The 25,114-nt window shown below is 41.3% G+C and overlaps 1 protein-coding gene across 1 annotated transcript; it reads left to right on the top strand.

The window, feature by feature from the left end:
• The first annotated feature begins 9,641 nt into the window (after positions 1 to 9,641).
• On the top strand, positions 9,642 to 24,389 carry vps26c.L (VPS26 endosomal protein sorting factor C L homeolog). The gene is given in 8 exon segments (NM_001091288.1): positions 9,642 to 9,737; positions 12,503 to 12,646; positions 14,377 to 14,526; positions 16,097 to 16,177; positions 16,311 to 16,385; positions 20,804 to 20,954; positions 21,580 to 21,732; positions 24,032 to 24,389. Coding segments are annotated over 8 exon segments (894 nt in total). The 5' UTR covers positions 9,642 to 9,680; the 3' UTR covers positions 24,115 to 24,389.
• The last annotated feature ends 725 nt before the right edge of the window (positions 24,390 to 25,114 follow it).

Here is a 25,114-nt window from a genome sequence, read left to right on the forward strand (position 1 = left end):
ATTCGAGATTTTTCTCCGACAAAAACTTGAATGTCAGGAAGGCTGCAAACAACTCAAAATTTATCCCTGGACTTCTCCTATTGACTTAAATAGCAATTCAGCAGTTTTTAGGTGTTGAATTTGAGTTATTTAAGGGCCAGAGTATGATAGATCTGAAAAATCTAGTTTTTTACAAATCGCGAATTGAACTCCCTAGTCAAATTTGACAGTTTTTATCCTTAGAGTGGAAAGTCAAGAGTAGGGAGATCTCAGGCCTTATTATTCATGGTGTTAAATCCCTACTAAGGTTCGAATACGAAATTTTGAGTTAAGATTTTTCCCTTGAATTATTAATTATTAAGAATTCCTTTGAATTATTTGAAGATGTTAATAGTAGTTATGAGCCAAACTTTTGCCAAGTTTCGATGCAAAAATTATGCCCATACACTCCAATGGGAGAAATAAATGTTGTCCATTAAAAAAAATTTACCGTGCAAAAGTCTTTTTTTCAGAGGAAAACTCGATTTGAATTCTATTAGAGTTTTTCGGGTCGAGACTATTTGATTGAATTTTAGATGTTCAAATTTTTTCATTTATAACATATGATTTGAATTGTGAATAAAATCGAATTAAGTAGTTTCAATGAATTAGTTTAAATTAGTTTAATTAGTTTAAAACAATTCACATCACTCTAAAATTCAACCTTTAATAAATAACCCCCTTAGTAAAAAAATATCAAAACTGGTACAGGTATAGGATCCCTTATCCGGAAACCCGATATCCAGAAAGCTCTGAATTATAAATAATAAATATAAACTCCATTTTATCCAAATTTTTAAAAATGATTTCCTTTTTCTCTAATAATTAAACAGTAGCTTGTACTTGATCCCAACTAAGATATAATTAATCCTTATTGGAAGCAAAACCAGCCTATTGGGTTTATTTAATGTTTAAATGATTTTCTAGTAGACAAAAGGCATTACGGAAAGATCCGTTACCGGAAAACCCGAGGTCCCGAGCATTCTGGAAATAGGTCCCGAACCTGTAATAGACTCACCACAGAGACTGAAATAAGTACTCAGCATACACATAATAGTAAAAATGTGTGTAAAGCAAATCAACTGAAAATAAGCAACCCAAGGTTTAACGGAATCCAAAAAGTGCATGGCCAGTTAGAAGCTTATTCATCACGCTGTGTAAAAAAAAAAACAGCTACAAAATACCCCACACATCACAAGGCATCACTGTGTACCTCTGTGTAAAAATCCAGTACAAACGTAAGTAGCCATTTTAAAATGCTATGGGAAGATATGGTATTCTTCCATTTCATTTTTTGCCAACTTAATTAATTTGCGAGTTATTTTTCCTGCTGGGACTCAAGCTGGCCATAGTCTTGTGGGTTTTGTTCATTGCAATGGACTAACCCTTCAGATTACATTAAGTAGTAAAAAGAACAAATCAGACGATGTTCTGGCCGTGAATCGACAGACAGCAATCATAGGAAAGTTATGTCCGACAAATAGTAGTGACAGTCTCTCGTTGATATTGTCAGATAGGTAGTGATGGGCGAATTGATTTGCCAGCCGCAAACTTGCGGCAAATTTCCATGTTTAGCCACCGATGAATAAATTCAAGAATTTGCAGCGAAAATTCGGTAGCGTCAAAGTTTCAAAATAGACGGCGGTGATTAACAGGTGCCCATTGACTTTAATAGATGCCGGCGACAGGAGGACCAGCGGCAACTGCGTGTCCAATTCGGTGCCCCGGCGTTAATTGCGGGCTAGGCTCGGCGGCCCAGTTCAGGACTGTCTGCGGCTCGGTGGTTGGGGACTCCTGTACTAAACAACCAATTGCCTTGGTACGAAAAATGTTTGGATGAGCCACAGTCTGAAAATCATACAAATGTTCTTTTCGTACAACTATATCTTTGTGTCCATGGCCAGCTTTACTTGCTGCTTGAATTTATCCCATTGATTTTCCTCATAAATGGATTATATGTGGCGAAGTAAAAACAGCATCACATCCAGCGTTCGGACAACGTACAATAAACACACACCTTCATAAATTTGTCGTTTATTTTATACAAATTCTTACACTGTTTTTCTAGCGTTAATTGTTCTATACAGTATGATAAATAGCTGACACTCTGCCCCTTCAAAAATCTGCTGCGCTGAAGTCTGCCGACCAGTATAAAAACTATGCTAATATCTTAGAAAACACTCAAAACAGAAAATGAATATTAATGTAAATTGCAAAAGTGCTCAAAGGACCACTCTAAGAAAAGTTCCCACTAATTCAGTTTTTGGGGTTTAGATGCCCAAAAACCACAGCTTTTTTTTTTTTGCAGAAAGAGAGTCATGAAGTTGGCAGTAAATATGCTCCCTCATGCAAGCACAATAAGAAAATATTACTTTTTTTTTTTTTTAGCAAGTACAGTTATTTCCACACTTGCGCTATTTTAGATGATGTAACACGTTATTATAAGGTGCAGTTTAACACTGTTCCAAATAAAATACAGGGAGACTACACTCACGATGAAATGCTGAATCAGTTGATCACAGACTATAGAACACCGTGGTGGAGACAAATTTTACAAACTAGATCACAAAATGTAATGTGCTCATTTATGTTTGGAAAGCAAAGTCCTGCATTGGGTGGGATTCACCCTTGTTACCATCAGAAAATATTTTTTTTTCCCTGTTGTTGTCCCCCTCAACTCCTGAAGATGTCACTTCCAGTTTCAGATTGCAGATAAGACAGCTGCGTGTCAGATCGGGTCTGGGTTTCAGATATTGGACTCTACACAGCACCAAGCTTAGAACCAGGGTTTCCCTCTGCGGAAATGTAGCTTTTAGAGTAGAACTACATGGGTCATTTTCGGTGCGCGTCCATCTGTTCCGAAGCAAGGAAATGCAGGCGTCACGTCAGATGCTCCGAATATAAAGTGTAAAAGTAATACAAATGTCGCACGAACAAGCTGATTGCATCCATCGGATGCGAATGCTGCATGTTGAGTCTTCATCCGACAGTCAAGTTGGACAGTCGAGGCGACATTTATATTACTTACATTAGATCCGGTGCATCCAACGCGACGCCTGCGCTTCCTCGCCCGTGTATTTCTACCCTTAGGGGCATATTTATCAAGGGTCGAATTTCGAATTGAAAAAACTTCAAAATTCGAATTCAAAAAGAGCAACCGAAATTAAGTCGAAGTTTTTTTGATTTGAATAGGTCCGTTTTCGATCTAATAGGTCCGTATTCGGCCGAATTTGAATTGTTCGAATAGAATTAATAGCGCAGTCGATCGAATTCGATTCAAAGTTTTTCCCAAAAAAAACTTTGATTTTTTAAAGTCCACCAAATAGATTCTAGGAGGTCCCCCATAGGCTAAAACAGCAATTTGGCTGGTTTTAGATGGCGAATGGTTGAAGTCAAATTTTTAAAGAGACAGTACATGATAAATTTCGATATTCAAATTTTGGATTTTTTTTCAAATTCAAATCGAATTTGGACTATTCCCTTTTTGAATTACACAAAAAACTAGCTTGAAATTTGAATTCTTTTCATTCGAAAATTCACCTCGACCTTTTATAAATCTGCCCCTTACAGTTAGCATAGGCATCTTTTTCCCACCCCTAGTCACCTGACGCGTGCTACTGCATGAGCCGCCCTAGATGGTGCTGTCCTGGTTGGGACCTCTAATAAGTGGCTTAAAGCAGCTGGTATTTACAAGGTTTTCTGCACTGAGAACATTGAATATGCCTTTTACTACCATATTTTCATTTATTTTTAGGAGCTCACCAAACATGAAACTCAAGCTGCCCTAAAGGGGAAACCAAAAGCAGTTAATACCCAAAGAAACTTTGCTGTAGGTGACCTTCTCCTAAACAGTTATTCGTTCTCCCACAAGCAGGGATGCGTGAATCAGAGTTGTTTAGATTTGCTGAAAATTTGTGAAACAGCAAAAAATTCACCAAAGGCATTGAAGTCAATTGGGCATTTGTTTCAACATTTTTCAAACCGTGCGGCATTTATTCAAACCACGCACATTTTTTTTTAAAGGAGAACTTGACCCCTACCCAGTACCCTACATATTTCCCCCTCCCTGCCCCCCCCCCGCATAGGTAATAACAACTATAAGTGCCCCTAATCCTTTACTCACCTATAAGACCAGAGTAAGCGCAGTGGAGCTCATGGGCGACATTTTCCGACTCTTCGGATTTCTTTTGGTCCTTTTCCTTCCCTTCGGCAATTTTCGGCACTTTTGGCTCATGCACAGTTGCTATGAACCAGAAGACTGCTCCAACTGCCCATGCGCCAGTACATCGCTCACTTCCCGAAGAAGATGCTGCCCACGACCTCCGCTGCGCTTACTCCTATAGGCGGGTAAAGGATTAGGGGCACTTATAGGTGTTATCACCTATGCGGGTGGAGCAGGGGGGGCTATGTAGGGTACTAGGTAGGGGTTTTTATTTGTGGGGAGGTTAAGTTATCTTTTGACTATACATTAGAGTCTATGGCCTTTTTTGTTGCATCGAAAAGTTTCACTCATCCCTGCTGACAAGCTTTCCCCATTGTGGATAGTTGTGGGTACCACTGAAATAGTCATATACCAGCTCAACTGCAGCTTTCAGAGCACAAATACAGCTGAATGTCACTAATGTATAAGACCAAAGCAAGTGATCATCATTAGTTTATAGCAGGAGCAATAAGGTGGCGTTTTGTGCTTAGAACATGCATGGAAATTTCTAGGGGCAAATTCCCTAACCGGCGAAAATTCACCAGCGATGGCTTCAAAGCCATCGCGACACTTCGCCAGGCGTAAATTTGCTAGGACAACACTAATTCATTAAAGTGCGAAGTTGCTGAAGTTTCGCTACCGTTACTTCGGCAATCAAAGAGAAGATGCGCTAGCGTTGCCTAATTTGCATACGGCGGGAAATGTTAAAGTTACATGGACGTATATGTTGCAGAAAATACATTACACTACACAAGTCCAAGGAACTTTAATAAATAAAATAGAGTTGTTATATTGCCCTACACATGAGCCCACTGTATAGTATGTGCCATATGTTAGAAAATGTATAGGGGAGCCCAGTTACCCAAAAAACATTTAACGGACTTTTGCAAGCTTTCACTCTCAAAAAAGGAAAAGGCGCCAGAGTTTTCTGGGACTTGCTCTGAGGTGGCGATGGCAAGTCTGGCGAACGAGGTAAATTTCACTAAAATCTGCATTTTACTGAATTTGCGGAGTTACATCCCTTCGCCAGAGCGAAAATTAGCCTGGTGTTAAGAGTGTGAAGCAACGCTAGAGTCTATCTCCTTTGCTAGCGAAGTGACGCCTGCGCCCGTTAGTAAATCGACAAAGTTCCGAAATGATGTCACTTCGCTCTTTAGGAAATCTGCCCCCTACTTTCTCTCACGCCATTAGTATTGAAAATAAAAATACTCCAAAACAAGCTGCTGAGAGGTTCTGAATGTTGGATCTTAAAAGTATCCTGTTTTTTTCTGCAGATGAAGAAAAAAAAATGTATTTCCACCGTCTGTAGGATGCAGGCACTCAAGCTGTTGAATGCTGGCAAAGACAAGAGACGCTTCCTGTTTCTATGATGTACAGATGTCCTGCAAGCAACACGGTAACCATGGTGTCAGTGGTCCGCGCCGGAATGAGTGGGCTCCTTTTCACCATTCCAAGGTCTACGTTCATCGAAACATTGTTCCGACGCCATGTTATCCACACACGTGCCAATAAACTGCTTGCAAAGTACAGACAACTTGCTGTGGTGGATAATCTGCTTCATGGCCATCTGCGAACATAGAACCGTATGGTTGAGTCGGTTTCTCAAAACTTTTTGAAGTGCTAGTTAAATATTTTTGCACATTTTTCAGAATGCTTTCAGTACTATGGCACACAGGTCATCAGGGATAATGTACCCCCTACTGTAAATGATAAGGATATTAGAAGTCACTGAGGGGTTCTGTGACCATATAAAGGCACAAGGCTGCAGGGAGCTATTGATTATCATTCATGTATTGTAGTGATGGGCGAATCTGACCATTTTTACCAAAATGCATTGAAGTCTATGGGCGACAAAACATTTTTGACGCGCAAAAATTGTTTTCACCCGTTGGAGTCTATGGGCATCATTTTCACTGTGAAACTTGGAGAAAATTTCGCTCATAACAAATTATAAGGGATAATGTACCCCCTATTGTAAATGATAAGGATATTAGAAGTCACTGAGGAATTCTGTGACTATATAAAGACACAAGGCTGCAGGCTGAGTTATACAGGGAACTCTGAGTACCACTCATGTATTATAAGGGATAATGTACCCCCTACTGTAAATGATAAGGATATTAGAAGTCACTGAGGGGTTGTTCTGAGACCATATAAAGACACAAGGCTGCAGGCTCAGTTATACAGGGAACTCTGAGTATCACTCATGTATTATAAGGGATAATGTACCCCCTACTGTAAATGATAAGGATATTAGAAGTCACTGAGGGGTTCTGTGACCATATAAAGACACAAGGCTGCAGGCTGAGTTATACAGGGAACTCTGAGTATCACTCATGTATTATAAGGGATAATGTACCCCCTACTGTAAATGATAAGAATATTAAAAGTTACTGAGGGGTTCTGTGACCAAATAAAGTTACATGACTACAGGGTGAGTTATACAGGGGAATACCACTCATATTATAAGGGATAATGTACTTTATAGTGTAAATTAAAAGATTGGAGACTTATTTGACCACATAAAGCACTTCTGTAAGTTGTTTGGGGGTGAGGGCCAATGAATCTACCATAACACAACCATTATTTTCACTGCTTCTGTTCTTTTATTGTAGGAGGACAATTTACATTATATGGGGATATATATGCCCCACTTTAAACAGCAGTGGATCCATTTTGGAGTGTTTGCACTTTTGCATACTATATATACACTTTCTGTACCATGTAATAAATGTTATTTTGCTGGAGTCTTTCCTCATATCTTAAAAACAGTTTGCACAGTGACCAGATCATGCAGGTTTGGAGTTCCCACATTTAAGCAGAACACATTTAACAAGCAGTGAGTGTGGATTGGATCTGTATGGGCCCATTTTAAGGTTCTGAGATATGGGTTAAACCTCTTTGATATAAACCAGTCATGTCCCTGAACATGGAATGGAAATTAACCAGCAAAAAAGTACAGTTAATGTACACTTGCATACATAACGGATAAATAGGTGTTACAAATAATTCCATGACCTGCATAACTTTGCCTGTAGTTGTCTCTTTACATACAGCCCTGACCAGATCCCTGTAGCGATGTCACAGGCTTGCCAGTTATATACTGCATGGCTAATTAGCGGTTACATAGGTGCGCACCATGTGTAGTGCATTCTGTAGTATGATTAGCCATACAGCATGTGGATTCAGTATGCAGCTAGTGTACAGTTGGCAGCCCTTCATCCCTCCTAAAGGAGCCCCCGAGCTTTGCAGTGTAAACACGAAGCTGCCTCGTTACTGAACAGGATCATCTCTCCCTCTCTGTGGTGACCCTGCTGACGTATCTGGTATAAACAAACACAGCTCTCCATGAGCCAGCGTGTCTACCTTCACAAGCCGACTTCTCTCTCACATAGATGAGCATTTTCTCTCCCCATATACCTCCACCTGTCTCCTCTCTCTCTCCATATACCTCCAAAAGCTTGTCTTTATCTTCTCATACTCCCATATAAATTACCCCTCTACCCCATAATCCTACATACTCTGTCCCATCTCTCATCACATCTCTAGGAGCACCAGCTGCCCCTCTCTCTCCTTCCCTATGCCTCTGAAGGTGGCCATACACACACTGATATTATCAGTATATATTCTGTGTGTGTGTGTACCGTTGGAGACGAGCCAACTGATATCGGCAGAAAACTTGGATATCGGTCGGCTCTTCAATCGGCTGAGGCGGAAAATTTTGATCAGGCACCTGAACATCGGCCATTGTTAGTGCTGAATCATCAGATATGAGTAGAATTCTATTGTTTCTATATGTGATGACCCAGCTCTACACGTGTGTTCAGGACCGCCATCAGAAATCGCAGGGCCCCGTACGACAAAATTTCCTGGGCCCCCTGGGCTGCGCCGACCGCAAGCACCAACTACAGGTCCGCCCTCCCCAACACACAGTAAAAAAACAAAACAAATATTGGTGGCTAGGGTTCCCACGTTAATAAAAAGATATTGGTTGTCAGGGCCCCCCATAAAAAAACATATTATATTAAAAAATATTGGTGGCTAGGACCCCACATGAGAAAAAAAAATTGGTGGCCAGGGCCCCCCCTACATTATAAGAAAATTGGTGGCCAGGGCCCTTTAAACGTCCATGCCTTCCCGAAGTCAGCAGCTCTCAGAAAGATGGGGGGCCGGCTAATCAAGTAAGTGTGGCGTGGCCGGGGCCCCCTACAACTCTCCCCCCTGATGGCTGCCCTGCGTGTGTTGAAAGGAATGATCTTTCTTGGAAGTATCGTAATTGTAACATCTATGGCCACCATTAAGGTATGAACTTTCCTTTTCCTCAGACCTCTCTTCTGACCATGAGCCCTTTTCCCACAACCCCCAGGAGGATGAGCTGACCCCCCCTTTCCCCCACAAACCTCCAGGAATCAGCCCCTCTTCAACTAAAGGTGGGCATACAGGGGCGGATAAAATCTGCTGACAGACCGAATCGGCAGCTTATTGACTCATGTATGGGGCCCTCTGACAGGCTACCCCATTCGATATATGGCTGAAAGTTAAAAACGTCGTTGGATCGCGGACTGCATCTGTTCGTTGATTGCGGTCCTCAGGCCCAGATTTGTGGAGATGCCCAGCCGCTCTATGGGGAGCACTCTGGACGCGCAACCTGTGAGGGCTTGTGTAGGCGGGCGCTAGTACAGATCGGCCTAGGGGCACCCTCCCGGTAAATCCCGCGATGGAGGTCCCGCTTTCCGACCACTCATAGTCCTGTATTATGATCAGATTGTTGGGCCCTACGTCTGATCAGTCCAGTATTGGCCACGTCAAGGTGGGGATATCAGGGAGAGGTCGGCTTGTTTGGCTGTGTGTATGGCCAGCTTTACCCCCCCAAAACATTACTTAACAACCGCCTTCCCCTCATACTCCATTAGCAGCCCATCCCCCCTCTATCGACTTTGCCCCCCTCATTAGTCTTCCCCCTCTTTTTCCCTATCCCATGAGCCGGCCCTCCTCCCTCATTTAAGAGAACACTCGGGCCCCTCTCCAAACTCCTCTCTATGCGCATGAGGCGGCCCCTCGCTCCCCTCTAGCAGCAGTAGGACACGCGTGGCGTGGGAGTGTGTGAGGGAATACACGTCTGTGTGGGCAGTTTGCGCACGAAGCGGCCTCAGTGAGTCAGGCGCTGTACCGAGGGGGGAGCGAACGTCTTATTCTCCCGCGCATTTCAATGTGCAGCGCGTCATGAGCCTGACGTCAGAACCTTCCCTGTTGCTAGGGTAACCTGGGCAGTGTGTCAGCTGAAAGAACCCCCCCAACTGCCCCTCCCCCTGCAACTAACGGACACAATAATAAAGCTGGTTGAAAGAACGCGCTCTGTTTAGTCCCCCCTCCTATCACGTGGCTCGGGCGAGTCATGTGCTCCTATGGTCATGTGGCTTTCCCGTTCCGGTGCAGGGAGCTGCTTCAGGGAGTCACCAATATGGCGACGGTGCTAGACATCAAGATCAAGAGAGCCAATAAAGTCTATCGGGATGGGGTAAGAGCAGCGCGGCAACGGGGCGGGGTTACTGTCCGCTGTAGGATTAACCCTTTACCCGCCGCTGCGAATGCCGGGAGTTGTTCTTTTCTTTCATCAAGTGAACTGTGCAACTCGCCTCTGGTGAAACGGGTTGTTCACCTTTAAATTACATTTTTAGTATGATGTACAGATCTCACCAAGAGAGCTGAAAAGCAGGAAGTAGTGTTCTGGCTATTATGTTACACATCCAGTCACTCCAGCCTTTATACATTACATTTTTGGCTAACTAACTATATTAGATACATTTTTTATTTTGCACAGCCTGTCTATTTACCCAGTTTTTATTTTCACACTGAACTGTTCCTTAAACATTAAATAAACCCAATAGGCTGGTTTAATTAGGATTAATTATATCTTAGTTGGGATCAAGTACAAGTTACTGTTTATTATTACAGAGAAAAAGGAAATCATTTTTTAAAATGTTAATTATTTGATTACAATGAACTCTATGGGAGATGGCCTTCCCGTACTTCGGAGCTTTCTGGATTATGGATTGCCAGATAGCGGATCCCATACCTGTAACACCATCCCATTATTCCGCCATAATCAGTGAGATATGCACAGTCAGTTGATAAATATATGCATGGCCATGGGATATATATACCTGGGGGACCATTAAAGGAGAACTAAAGCCTAACTAAAGAAGTAGATAGAAATGTTGTACATTATGTTTTGTGCTTCTGTACCAGCCCAAGGCAACCACAGCCCTTTAGCAGTAAAGATCTGTGTCTCCAAAGATGCCCCAGTAGCTCCCCATCTTCTTTTCTGCTGATTTACTGCACATGCTTTGTCCTGCTGTCACTTACTGAGCTTAGTAAATAGAATCTAACAGTCACAATAAAAGCATTAGATTCACATTACATGGCAGCACAGAAACCTTTGCAATTCGCATAATTGAATAATCAGCCCTGTAGCATCAGCTTCTATGGCTGTCAAACCTCATTTTCTGCTTGACAAGCCGTAAGCTTTGCTTCCTAACAGCCGCCCAGAGCTCACTGAGCATGTGCAGTGCCACTGACACTGGAACGGTGGCCTAACAAGAACCAAGATGGGCATCTGCTGGGGACAAGTCCTGAATCATTACTGTTATAATGGGCTGCTACAGTAAGTTCAGGGTATAAAAATACAGAATTTCTAGCCAGATTCTTATAATGGAAGCATTTGTAGTCATTGGAGCATTAAGGCAGCCATACACAGGGTTATAGGAATGACTGCACCGCAGGACACAGTATCACACATTAATATTATTAGCCACAGGGAATGTTTTGTATATTTGTAAGCGACCCTTTAATGGTGGTGTGTCCTCAAGCTTTGATTATGGGACAGAAACATAATATTTTAAGTACATTGTATAGTTTAGGAACAAATACCTGTAAGTTGAATTTCCTTATTGCTGCTGCCACCTGCTGGTAAGAAATGCTTTGCATTCCCTTCTGTAAAATCTCGACAGTTCTAGTTTATAAACTCTTTGCTTATAAACATTGTTTTATTATCCAAACTAAACAGTTAATTTCTGGTGGAACAGATCGGAAGATCATCTCCCGTAGACTCCATTTTAGTCAAATACATTTTTGTAAATTATTTCTTTTCTCTGTAATTAGGGATGCACCGAATCCACTATTTTGGATTCGGCCGAACCCCCGAATCCTTCGCTAAAGATTCGGCCGAATACCGAATCCTAATTTGCATATGCAAATTAGGGGTGGGAAGGGGAAACATTTTTTACTTCCTTGTTTTGTGACAAAAAGTCATCCTTGTCCCTAATTTGCATATGCAAATTAGGATTTGGTTCAGCTGGGCAGAAGGATTCGGCAGAATCTGAATCCTGCTGAAAAAGGCCGCATCCTGTTTGAATCCCAAACCGAATCCTGGATTCGGTGCATCCCTATCTGTAATAATAAAACAGTAGCTTGTACTTGATTCCAACTAAGATATAATTAATCCTTATTGGAAGCAAAACCAGCCTATTGGGTTTATTTAATATTTACATGATTACGATCAAGTACAAGTTACTGTTTTATTATTACAGAGAGAAAGCAAATCATTTTTAAAATTTGGCTTATTTGGATAAAATGGAGTCTATGGGAGATGGCCTTTGCGTAATTCTGAGTTTCTGGATATCGGGTTTTCCAGATAACGGATCCCATACATGTAATGTCCATTTTACTGGTTACAGTTGTATGAAAATAAAGTCTTGTGATGTTGCTCTGCTCAGAAAATGAAGTTAGTGATAAGAGAAGAGTCATGTGATGTTCCTCTGGTCAGATCTAAGCAGAGCACAAGACCTTTTCTTTTCTCACAAAGTTTCAAAGTGGGACGTTTCCTGCTATTCGGAGCACCTGGCTCATCACGTTGGGGCAACAGAAATTCTGACGATTCAAAAACATTTATTAGGACATTTCAGGTGAAGGCCTTCACCTGTAATGTCCTAATAAATGTTTTTGAATTTTTAACCACGTTTTGGTTGGGTTTTTTTTGGAGAAAACTCACAATTTCTGTTGTTGTTTCATATACATGCACCCACTGACTGGGGTGAACTGTGAGTATATTCTCTGTCTCTCACTAGTTTTGTTTATTCCTGTTATTGGACTTTAATATACTTTGGTAGGGCTTATATTGGCATTTTGCACCATTCTCTCCAAAGATCCGAACCATATAAAACATGTGTCCATGAAGGTCTCGTTATAAAGCTATTAATCTGCTTGTTTGTTCTTCTGCCGTAGGAAATCTTATCAGGTGTGGTGGTGGTGATGAGTAAGGACACAATCCAGCACCAGGGAATTACTCTGACCATGGAGGGGTCGGTCAACTTGCAGCTCAGTGCCAAGAGCGTTGGCGTTTTTGAAGCTTTTTATAATTCAGTAAAGGTAAGTGGGGTGGGGACTATTCTCTTATGGAAAGAAGAAGTGAAGCCTAAAGCTAAATCTGTCTAGAAATGCTGTATTTTATATGCCATAGAGGTTTAGCAGCAGGGGCGGATTTTAAATAAGGCTTGGGGAGGCTAAGCCTCCCCAAACCTGCTTGGCAGTTAAGAAAAAAAAATAGCGTTGGCCATGTTAGTGATGCAACAGTGGCAAAGTGTTTAAACTGTACCTTATAACAGAATTGTGCCCACGGCCATGTATCACATGCTTGTACTGTATACTATACTTGGGGTGCCAGTACCCACTAACTTTTATTATATTTAGGACTGTACCCACTGACTTACCATATAAAATATCCAGAATCCATTTTTTTCCAGAAAGCTCCAAATTATGGGAAATTCATCACCCCTAAACTCCATTTTAATAAAATAATTAAATTTTTTAAAAATGGTTTCCTTTTTCTCTGTAATAATAAAATAATTCCTTCCGAAATGCTATACTAAGGTATACCAATGGTTAGGTTTAATTAATATTTACATGTTTTTAGTAGACTTTAGGTATGGAGATCTAATTATGGAAAGATTTTTTTTTTTCCGGAAAACCCCAGATCACAAGCAGTCTGGATAAGAGGTCCCATATCATAGTGCCCAATGCTTCTCAACATATCAAATACTTAGTTTACCAGTATACACTGGGGCACATTTACTAAGGGTCGAATTTCGAAGTTAAAAAACTTCGAAATTCTACCATCGAATGTGATATTTCGATAGTCGAAGTATTTTTTCGATCGAAAACGACCGTTTACAATTTAATCCTTCGAATCGTTCGATAAAAACCTTCAGCTTCTAAAAAATTAGCCCAAGACTCTAGGAGGGAGGTTCTAGGAGGTCCCCCATTGGCTAAACAGCAATTCGTCAGGTTTAAGGTGGCGAAGTATCGAAGTCGAAGTTTTTTAAAGATACAAAACTCTAATTCAAAAACAAAGTAACTAAAACTCATTTAGACTAATTTACTGTATCTCTGACTCCATCCTTCCTTAGTTAATACTTATCAGCGTTAAGGATTAAAAATTCACTTTAAGACTGCCTGTATATTTCCACCTTTAGCCTCCCCCAACAAAAAAATCACCCTCTGCCTATGTTCAGCAGCCTTATAACAGTAATGATCCAGGACTTCAAATGAATCCACAGGAGGTTGCCATCTTGGATCTTGTTAGACCATCTCCTGAGTGTCAGTGGCACTGCACATGCTCAGTGTGCTCTGGGCTGCTGTAGAAAAGCATAGATTGGGGGGCTGTCGGAAATCATCAACACAGCAGAAATTCCATCTCTCATTTCACCCGAAGGAGGTGATCTCTTCACTCACACCTCCCACGTCTACTGTAGGTTCTGAATATCCTGCACAAACACAGGCGAGGCTTTAATTACAGTAACTCGTAGCAACCAGGCCAACAGTCTGATCACGTAGGGGCTAACTGCTTTGGCACTCAGCACAACCCTTACGGAAAGACTTCATGGATGCATCGTGGGAAGTCATAGGCTCAGGTAGTGGGCTGGCCTAAAACACTGTCATGGCCGCTTACAGACGCAATAGCAAGGCATATACTGTATATAAAATGGAAATCACTGATACTATAGTTAATTCCCAGATTATCTGGAGGTTCTGTTTCTGCATTTCTGTACTTGCTGCACTTGGTCAGTCACTTTCATATAATCATATTTATTTCCTGACAGCCCATTCAGATCATCAGCAACTCAATGGAAATGGTCAAACCCGGAAAACTTCCCAGCGGCAAAACGGAAATCCCCTTTGAATTCCCTCTGAACGCGAAGGGGAACAAGGTCCTGTATGAAACCTACCATGGCGTGTTTGTGAACATACAGGTATGGGGGGGGGGCAGCATATTTTATATATATATATATATATATATATATATATATATTTAAAAGGGGAACTACACCCAAAACGTGTGTTTGTCTAAGGAAAGAAAACGGAATTCTAAACAACATTTCAATGAACGTTCATTACATTTTCAATATTTTCAGTGGATTAGAGGGATTTTAATATGATAAATATTGACCTGCGACTTCTTGATTGGTCTCTAATTTTTTTTTTACTTTTGGAACTATGTGTCCTACTTTGCCCCTCCAGCTGGCAGTGTAAAATGCTCTCTTGCTGCTGGCTATCACTCAACCCGCCAACCAAAATGCTCTTAAAATTTCAATATAACTGTGTTTTTTTTTGTGGCTAATTTTGTGACTGCCATTTGCTGCTTCGTTGCTTAGGGTAGTAAGAAAAATCAACAGTCAGTGACGTAACTATAGAGGAAACAGACCCTGAAGTCGCAGGGGGACCCGGGGAACAGGGGGCCCGGACTGTGGGGTCTGCTTCCTCTATAGCTAATAAAAAAAAAACTCTCCTCCCCAGCTGCTCTCTTACCTGCGGCGAGAAAGGAGATGCAAGTCAGGTGGGAGTGGGTGGAGTCAGGATGGGGAGTGGGCGGGGCAGAGGTGAGGCAGGAAGTGGGTGGGAGGATGGGGATTGGAGTGCTCCAGGCCCCTCTGAAGTTTTTTTTGCAGGGGTTCCCGGTGCATTCGAGTTGCAACCAGGGGACTTTTTGCATGGCTATTTAGCCTGTTATGCTTATCCAGTAAAATGCTCTCTCTAAAATGAGTTGTTCACCTTCGAGTAAACATTTAGGGGCCTCACTGTGGCAACTTCAGGCGAATATTGAAAACGCATCGCCACGTGTGCATTAGCGCAGGCAACTTTACATTGTAGCCTATGGGGAAAAACGATGAGGCAGTTCGGGGAGATAGTCGCTCAAAAGACGAGGCGATTAGTCACCAGGCGACAAAATCTCCCCGAATCTCCTCGTGTGGACTAGCCCTAAAGGGGTGGTTCACCTTTAATTTAACTTTTGGTATGGTATAGAATGGCTAATTGTAAGCAACTTTTCAATTGGTCTTTATTATATATATATATTTAATTATTTGCCTTTTTCTTCTGTCTCTGACCCCATCTAAAAAAAACAAATTCTCTGTAAGGCTACACATTTATTGTTATGGCTACTTTTTATTACCCATCTTTCTATTCAGGCCTCTCCTATTCATATTCCAGTCTCTTAGTCAAACTAATACATGGTTGCTAGGGGAATGTGGACCCTAACAACTGCATTGCTGAAACTGCAAACTAGAGAGCTGCTAAATAACTCAAAAGCCACAAATAATAAAAAAATGAAAACCAATTGCAAATTGTCTCTACATCATACTTGAAAGGGGAACAAACCCCTTTTATTGTGGGTTCTCCATGGGTTGCTGGGCCACGATTAAGGCTCAAAGCATGCTGGGAGTTATAGTCCAACAACATGTGGGCAACTAAGGCCGGCCAGTTAACAGTGTGGGGGAATTGCAGACGTGAGCTTTACTTCCATGTTACGTTTCTGTTCCTCAGTACTCCCTCCGATGTGATATGAAGCGCTCCCTTCTTGCCAAGGACCTGACCAAGTCTTGTGAGTTCATCATTCACTCGTTGGTAAGAAATGTGTGTAATGAATAAAGCAGGGTCGCTCTTATTGGGGTCCCTGATAGGAATCGAAGGAGCTTATTGGTTACATCTGTTCTTTGTCTGCGCAAACTCACTAACATCTCCATTTGTTGCTTTTTAGCCCCAGAAAGCCAAGTTACCACCGACCCCTGTGGACTTTACTATTACACCAGAAACTCTACAGAATGTTAAAGAGGTACGTTTCTAGTCTTTTTTAATTCAAAGCCTGAGGTCCTTGCTTTCAGTCCCCGATTGTGAAAAAGTGCAAATTACATGGGTTCAAAAATGCTTAAAGGGTTGGATCATCCTTACGTTAACATTTAGTACGTTATAGAATGGCCAGTTCGAGGCAACTTTTCAATTGGTCTTCGTTATTTATTTTTTTTGTTATATTTTAATTATTTTTATCGATACTTTTTACTTATCTTTCTAGTCAGGCCTCTCCTGTTCATATTCCAGTCTCTTATTCAAATCAATGCATGGTTGCTAGGGTCATTTGGATCCTAGCAACCAGATGGCTGGAATTGCAAACTGTAGAGCTGCTGAATATAAAGCTAAATAAGAAAAACGACAAATAATAAAAAATGAAAACCAATTGCAAGTTATCACAGAATATCACTCCCTACATGTAACGTAGAGCAGGTGGAACGTAGGGAATTAGACATGGGGGCTGAGCACACGGGTGACCTCCCTAGAACTTGCCCCTGTGGCTGAATCTCAGGTTTAGCTGTGCCCGACCCACACTGGAATATGAAAACACTTGTTTATTCACTGATTTATGGTAATTCCAAATACTGTGGAGCCACCCGATGTGCTTTGCTTATTGGCAGCAATTAGTTACAGTTTCAAATAACCCCCTCCCCCACCACCATGTCAAACTTGCACTTACCTGATGGACCCAGACGCTCTTCCTAATTGGCTTTTGTTGTGCTTGTTAATGGGACGTCCTGCTGCAAAGGCTTCCACTAGCCACACTGCTTGCCATCACATTAGTCAATCACGTTTGCAGCAGCAAAAGCCGATAACACAGTGATTCCCACACACTGAGGGGCCCATTTACTTAGCTCGAGTGAAGGAATAGAGGAAAAATAGTTTGAATTTCGAATGGTCGAATATGGCTACTTCGACCATCGAATGGGCTACTTCAACCTTCGACTACAACCCTCGACTTCGAATCGAACGATTCGAACTAAAAATCGATTGACTATTCGACCATTCCATAGTCGAAGTACTGTCTCTTTAAAAAATTCTTTGACCCCCCCCCCTAGTTCGTCACCTAAAACCTACCGAGGCCAATGTTAGCCTATGGGGAAGGTCCCTATAGGCTTCCTAACAATTTTCTGATGGAAGGAATATCCTTTTATCGATGGATTAAAATCCATCGATTTGTTCGAATCGAAGGATTTTTATCGTTCGATCGAACGATTATTCCTTTGATTGTTCGATCGCAGGAATAGCGGTAAATCATTAGACTTCGATATTCGAAGTCGAAGGATTTTACTTCAACGGTCGAATATCGAGGGTTAATTAACCCTCGATATTCGACCCTAGGTAACTGTGCCCACACTTGTACCACTTCTACAGCTAAATGGGCATCATATCTGGGGCAATTGTTTATTTATATAGTGCCAGCAAGTTGGGTAATGTTGTTCTATATAACAAACAAGGCTTTCAGAATGAAAATGATCTATTGGGACCTTTTTTGGGGAGCTTGAAAGTGATGCTTAATGGGGTAGTTCACCTTTAAGGTAACTTTTATTATGTTACAGAACAACCAATTCTGAGGACCTTTTTGGTTTGCATTATTTATTTTTTTATAGTTTTACAGTTATTTGCCTTTTTCTTCTGACTCTTTGCAGCTTTCAAATGGGGGTCGCTGACCCCTTCTAAAAAACAAATGCTCTGTAAGGCTACACATTTAGGGGCAGATTTATCAAAAGTCAAAGTGAATTTTGGAATGAAAAAACTTAGAATTTCAAAGAAATTTTTGGGTACTTCGACCATTGAATAAGCCAAATTTGACTTTGACTTTCCAATTGCAAAACCTTCGAAAATTCGACCTCCTAGAACCTATCTGAGGCTTTTGGCCAAGTTTTGAAGGTTTTTTTTAAAAATCCTTCGAATCGTTCGATTCGAAGGGTTAAATTGTACTATTTTACTTCGTTCATACTTCGATCGAATACGGCCATTTTCGCTGGAAAAAATACTTTAACTATCGAAGTACTCAAATTCGATGGTTGAATTTCGAAGTTTTTTAACTTCGACATTCGATATATGATAAATATGCCCCTTATTGTTATTGCTACTTTTTATTTCTTTCTATTCAGGCCTCTCCTATTCATATTCCAGTCTCTTATTCAAATCAATGCATGGTTGCTAGGGGAATTTGGATCCTAGCAACCAGATGGCTGAAATTGCAAACTGGAGAGCTGCTGAATAAAAAGCTAAATAACTAAAAAAAACAACAAATAATAAAAAATAAAAACCAATTGCAAACCGTCTCAGAATATCACTCTCTACATCATACTAAACGTTAACAACCCCTTTAAAGAGATACTGACACCAGAAATTAAACTTTTTTTTTTTTTTTTTTACATCTATTATAACATTGTCGTTACATTACGGATGCACCAAATCGGTTCAGAAAATCGGCCAAATCCTTGCGCTTAGCCACATCTTAATTTGCATATGTAAATTAGGGCCAGGAAGGGAAATCACATAACTTTATCACAATACAAGAAACTAAACATTTTTCCCCCACTTTTTCCTTTTCTATTCTTTATTTGCATATGCAAATTAGCATCCGATTTTTTATTTGCATATGCAAATTAGGATCCGGTTCGATATTCGGCCGAATCTTTCACAAAGGATTCGGCCAAATCCCAAATAGTGTATTCGATGCATCCCTAGTTTGAATGGTATTTATAATTTAGCCCAAAAAGTATTTGCAGCTGCTTTTACATTCCCCATGTGATTCCCCATGTTCCTCTATGTAATATTTATGCAGCAGGAGTTCCAATTACTTAGAGAAGGAGACCTGTTAGTGAAAAACCAGCAACATGACCTATAGGTAAAATTTTGAAGAGTAGGTTTTTTTTTTAGGGTCCGTATCGTTTCAAGTAAATGTTCTAAAAAGCATGGAGGGTAAACTAACCGCAAAGGATCAGCACCTGCAACATCTGGCACAAGATTTCCAGCTGAATGGCTTCAAGGTGTAACACTGGGGCAAATCATTCCAACAGAATCAAAGTAAAGAGCAGGGATCCCCAACCTTTTGAATCCCTGAGCAACATTCAGAAGTAAAAGGAGTTGGGGAGCAACACAAGCATGAAACATGTTCTTGAGGTGCCAAATAAGGGCTGTGATTGGCTATTTGGTAGCCCCTATGTGGACTGGCAGCCTTTGTTTGGCATAGGGTTTCACCTTTTCCGGAAAAAAATACCGGCCTTCCTATATATTTATCTTTTTTCCCCTATTAATAACATTGGGATCAATCATCATTTTTACCGGCCAGAACCCTAGTTTGGCAGTACACCTGTTTTTTATACAACCAAAACTTGCCTCCAAGCCTGGAATTCATAAATAAGAACCTGCTTTGAGGCCACTGGGAGCAACATCCAAGGGGTTGGGGAGAAACATGTTGGTCATGAGCCACTGGTTGGAGATCACTGCTCTAGAACATACTAAATGTACCTTTAAAGTAGGGATGCACGAATCCACTATTTTGGATTCGGCCGAACCCCCGAATCCTTTGTGAAGATTCGGGCCAAATACCAAACCCTAATTTGCATATGCAAGTTAGGGGTTGGGAGGGGGAAACAATTTTTACTTCCTTGTTTTCTGACGAAAAGTCACGCGATATGCAAATTCGGATTCGGTTCGGCCAGGCAGAAGGATTCGGCCGAATCCGAATCCTGCTGAAAAAGGCCGAATCCCGAACGGAATCCTGGATTCGGTGCATTCCTACATTAAAGGGGTGGGGTCTGCCTTTAAGTTAACTTTTAGTATGTTATAGAATGGCCAGTTCTTAGCAACTTTTCCATTGGTCTTCATTATTTCTTCATTATTATTTTTTTTTAATGGTTTGCCTTCTTCTTCTGACTGAGCTTTCAAATGGGGGTCACTGACCCCATCTAAAAAAAACAAATTTATTATTTCTACTTTTTACTACTCGTCTCTCTTTATTCAGGCCTCTCCTAAATACATTCAACCTACATACAGCTCATGGCATGGTTGCTAGAATGATTTGGACCCTAGCAACCAGACTGCTGAAAATACAAACTGGAGAGCCGCTGAATAAGAAGCTAAATAACTCAAAAACCACAAATAATAAAAAAATGAAAACCAATTGCAAATAATCTCAGAATATCACTCTCTACATCATACTAAAAGTTTACTCGAAGGTGAACAACCCTTTAACAACCCTTTTAAAGTCTGGCTGGGATTCTAGAAGTTGTCTCAGTAGCAGGGGAGGCCATGGAGCTGTTAAATAGACGTGACCTTAGGATTTCCTTTTCCTGAATTCATTGTTACACTCTCTGCTTTTACTTTGCCTCCTGTGTGTTTATTCTCATTCATTGATTCATGATTTGCTCTAAATCTCTATCTTCCCAGAGAGCCTCCCTGCCCAGATTCCTCATCCGAGGGCACCTGGACTCCACCAACTGTATGATCACTCAGCCTCTGACTGGGGAGCTGCTGGTGGAAACGTCCGAAGTCGCCATTAAAAGCATTGAGTTGCAGTTGGTCAGAGTGGAAACCTGCGGTGCGTGTGTATTGCCCCTCCCCCTTAGGAAGTCCTGACTTCCACCATGTGTTACTGGGCAGATCTGAATACTACACTGTTATATCATGGTTTGTCTCCTCTGAGCAAGAGAACATTGCAGGGATATTTTATACGTCTGCAGCAAATAGCTGAGGCATCTCACATCAGACAAAATTGAGAAAATTCTTCTGACCTGATCCCCATCAGTGTCCAACCTCACTAATGCGCTTGTAGCTGAATGGAAACAAATCCCACCAACAAAACCCTCCCAGTAGTAACAGTTGTAGTCACAAAACCCAGTAGGCCGGATGTTGCACACAAACCTTATTATTATTATTGTTATTAACATGTATTATTATAGCGCCAACATATTCCGCAGCGCTGTCTAATAAATGGGTTTATAGAAAGAACATACAGTAATACATGTATAGGGACCAGTAACAGATACAAAAGGTGAAAAAAAGCTTACAATCTAAAAGGAGTAGGGGTTGGGACACAAGGTGTGGGTATGGGCAAGACCACGAGTTAGCAGGGTTATGAGATGCAGCATATGGTACTGCATGGAGTGGCAAAACAGAATAAGGTCCATTTTAACTTTAACACCTTCCTTCCCTTCCCCATTTAGGATGTGCTGAAGGTTACGCTCGGGATGCCACAGAGATTCAGAATATCCAGATCGCAGAGGGAGATGTGTGCAGAGGGCTCCCTATTCCCTTATACATGGTATTCCCCAGGCTGTTTACCTGCCCAACGCTAGAAACGACCAATTTTAAAATAGGTAAGTCATTTACTGCATATTCCCCCTCCATTAGCAGGTGCCATCGCCTTTTCCTAAAACAAATAGCAGCTTTCACCGGCGGCCATTTTTCTGCTGACACATCATCAGTAACATTGACATGTGCAAACAGGACACGTGTGCTGTAAAGGTCATGCAATTCAGTTACACAGGCACAACATACTTTGATAAAAAGTTCTGAGCAGTGTAATGGTAAAGCTGAGCTCAGGAGAGGTGTTAGGAGAAGAAAAATAGTATCAGACTGCTTTCTCTTCATTGGCTGTTAGACTGGAGGGTGTGTTTATTAATCTGAGCTGAGAAAAAAATGAGCCAACAGGCAAAGCAGGGAGCAGAATGGGTTAGAAGAGGAGAAGGAATTCTAAGTGATTAAGGTGATGTTGCAGCCTTACTATTCACCTCGTAACAACCAGAGTGACAGTTATCTAAAGATTTCAAAGAGGCCGTTCACTGATTACATTTTTGTAGAGGGGGTTACATGTCCTTTAATAGCTCTGTGGATGGGCACTAATTGCTCCTGTTAGTTAAGGCTGAAACACACGGCGCCGCTTGGTCTGATCTGACGCGATGAGAGGAAACGGATGCAACGAAAATAAGGTAATAGACATGACGGACCTTGTTGCTGAATGCGTCCAACATGACTGTAGGATGCGAACGCTGCAACTTCATGCGACAGTCGTGTTGTGTCGCATGGACGCAGCAACAAGGTCCGACATTTCTATTACTTTATATTCGCCACATCCGTCTCCTCGCAGCGCGTTGGATCTCAGGAAGACGCATCATGTGGTTCAGCCCTTAGAAGAGTAATTATAATTATAAGTGCAGCCATGCTGTTCATGTCAGTGGGGTGTGAATTGGAATGTTAGAGCTGCTAATCACCAGGATCTGTACATGAGAAATTGCAGGGGATCCCGTTGGTGCTGCACTAGAGCAAAGTGTTTGGAGCAAAAGCCGCAGTCCCTGGGGTTAGTATTTGTGGGTCTATCATGGGGCCTATTCCTCACTGGTGTTTTCAGCCAACTGAGAAAACTGAATTTTTACCTGTGTGGTTTCTGTTAAAGGGGTGGTTCACCTTTAAGGTAACTTTTAGTATGTTATAGAATGGCCAATTCAAAGCAACTTTTCAATTGGTTTTCTTTTTTTTTTTTTATAGTTTGTGAATTATTTGCCTTCTTCTTCTGACTCTTTCCTGCTTTCAAATGGGCGTCGCTGACCCCTTCTAAAAAAACAAAAGCTCTGTAAGGCTACAAAACAAACAACAGTTGTTGATAACAGATCAGTGAAGATAAATCAAATCTATTTCCCCTTAGATCTGGGAATCCCAGGGAATAGGAACCATCCGTGTGTTACTCACTTTTATCTTGTAGTCAATGGAGCTGTAAGGATGGTGACACACACTAAGATTTGGGGAGATAAGTCGCCAGCGACAAATCGCTTCTTCTTCAGGCGACTAATCTCCCCGAACTCCCTTCCCGCCGGCTAGAATGTAAATCGCCAGCAGGATGGCACTTGGATCGGCTTTCAGAAGTCGCCCGAAGTTTCCTCGTGACTTTGGGCGACTTTTGGAAAACTAAGCGTTCCAAGTGCCATCCTGCTGGCGATTTACATTCTAGCCGGTGGGAAGGGAGTTCGGGGAGATTGGTCGCCTGAAGAAGCGATTTGTCGCTGGCGACTAATCTCCCCGAATCTCGGTGTGTTACTGCCCTAAAAGGTTAAAGGGAAAAAACTGCCAAACCTTCGTTTGAGTTATGTAAGCCACTCCCACCCTGATCAGCTGATGAAATATTCTCTGGGGGCTTTTACAGGGGTTGTTCACCTTTAAATTAACTTTTAGTATGATGCAGAAAGTGATATTCTGAGAAAATTTTCATATGGTTTTTATTATTTGTGGTTTTTGAGTTATTTAGCTTTTTATTCAGCAGCTCTCCAGCTTGCAATTTCTGTATTCTAGTTGCTAGGGTCCAAATTCCCCTAGCAACCATGCATTGATTTGAATAATTGATTGGAAAATGAATAGGAGAGACCTGAATAGAAAGTTGAGTATTAAAAAGTAATAATAACAATACATTTGTAGCCTTACAGAGCATTTGTTTTTGCATGGGGTCACTGACCCCCCCCCCATTTGAAAGCTGGAAAGAGTCAGAACCAAAAAAGCAAATCATAAAAACAAAAACTATAAAATAAATACTAAAAGTTGAACCACCCTATTAAAATACTCAAAATTCTCATTATCCGACATGCAGGAGAGGAAAGTGCAGGTTAAAAGTTGATTTCTCTGTTGCAGAGTTTGAAGTGAATGTTGTCATTATCTTTCACGACGATCACCTCGTCACAGAGAACTTCCCTCTCAACCTGTGTCGCATGTGATTTCCTGGACGAATCAGGCGCTTTCCCGCGTAACCATGGGGACAGAAGGACCTCCCACCAGCAAACGTCACTTTCAATGTACTAATCAACCATTTGTTTTCACTATCCCCCCTGCAGCACAGTGATGAAAGCTAACTGCTGATTGGTTGCTTTCTGACTGGAACGAGCCACAGCATTGGAATGGACCAAAACAGCTGGGGGGGGGGGAAACATGGCACTTGTTACAGTGTTAATACAGAGTTTGAAAAATGTAAATAAATTGCACTTATTTAGAATTTTTTTTAGTTTTTTTTTATCAGAGCTTCACTTTCAAGGACAGGTATGGGACCTGGGGCTTTTTGGATAATGGATCTTTTCGTAATTTGGATCTTCATACCTTAAGTCTACTAAAAAATCATGTAAACATTAAATAAACCCAATAGGCTGGTTTTGCTTCCAATAAGGATTAATTATATCTTAGTTGGGATCAAGTCCAAGTTACTGTTTTATTATTACACAGAAAAAGGAAATCATTTTTAAAAATTTTTATTATTTTATTATAATGGAGTCTGTGGGAAACAACCTTTCCGTAATTCGTTGCTTTCTGGATAACGGGTTTCCACATAACGGATCCCATACCTGTATTTCCTTTTATGAATGAGCACCAGATTTACTCTAATCATCTGCCTCCGGTGTTTATGGGGTTGGTTTTGTGAAGTTCACGAAATGCTGCCAAAAACAAAGGCAGTCAATTGTTTAATGCTTAAAGGAACAGTTCAGTGTAAAAATAAAAATTGGGTAAATAGGCAGGCTGTGCAAAATAAAACATATTTCTAATATAGTTAGTTAACCAAATATGTAATGTATAAAGGCTGGAGTGACTGGATGTGTAACATAATAGCCAGAACACTACTTCCTGCTTTGCAGCTCTCTTGCTTTCCACTGATTGGTTACCAGGCAGTGACTTGAGGGGCCACAACTGTTGCTTTTGAATCTGAGCTGAATGCTGAGGATCAATGGC

The sequence above is a fragment of the Xenopus laevis genome, chromosome 2L (genome assembly GCF_017654675.1).
Source record: "Xenopus laevis strain J_2021 chromosome 2L, Xenopus_laevis_v10.1, whole genome shotgun sequence".
Taxonomy (NCBI): Eukaryota; Metazoa; Chordata; class Amphibia; order Anura; family Pipidae; genus Xenopus; species Xenopus laevis.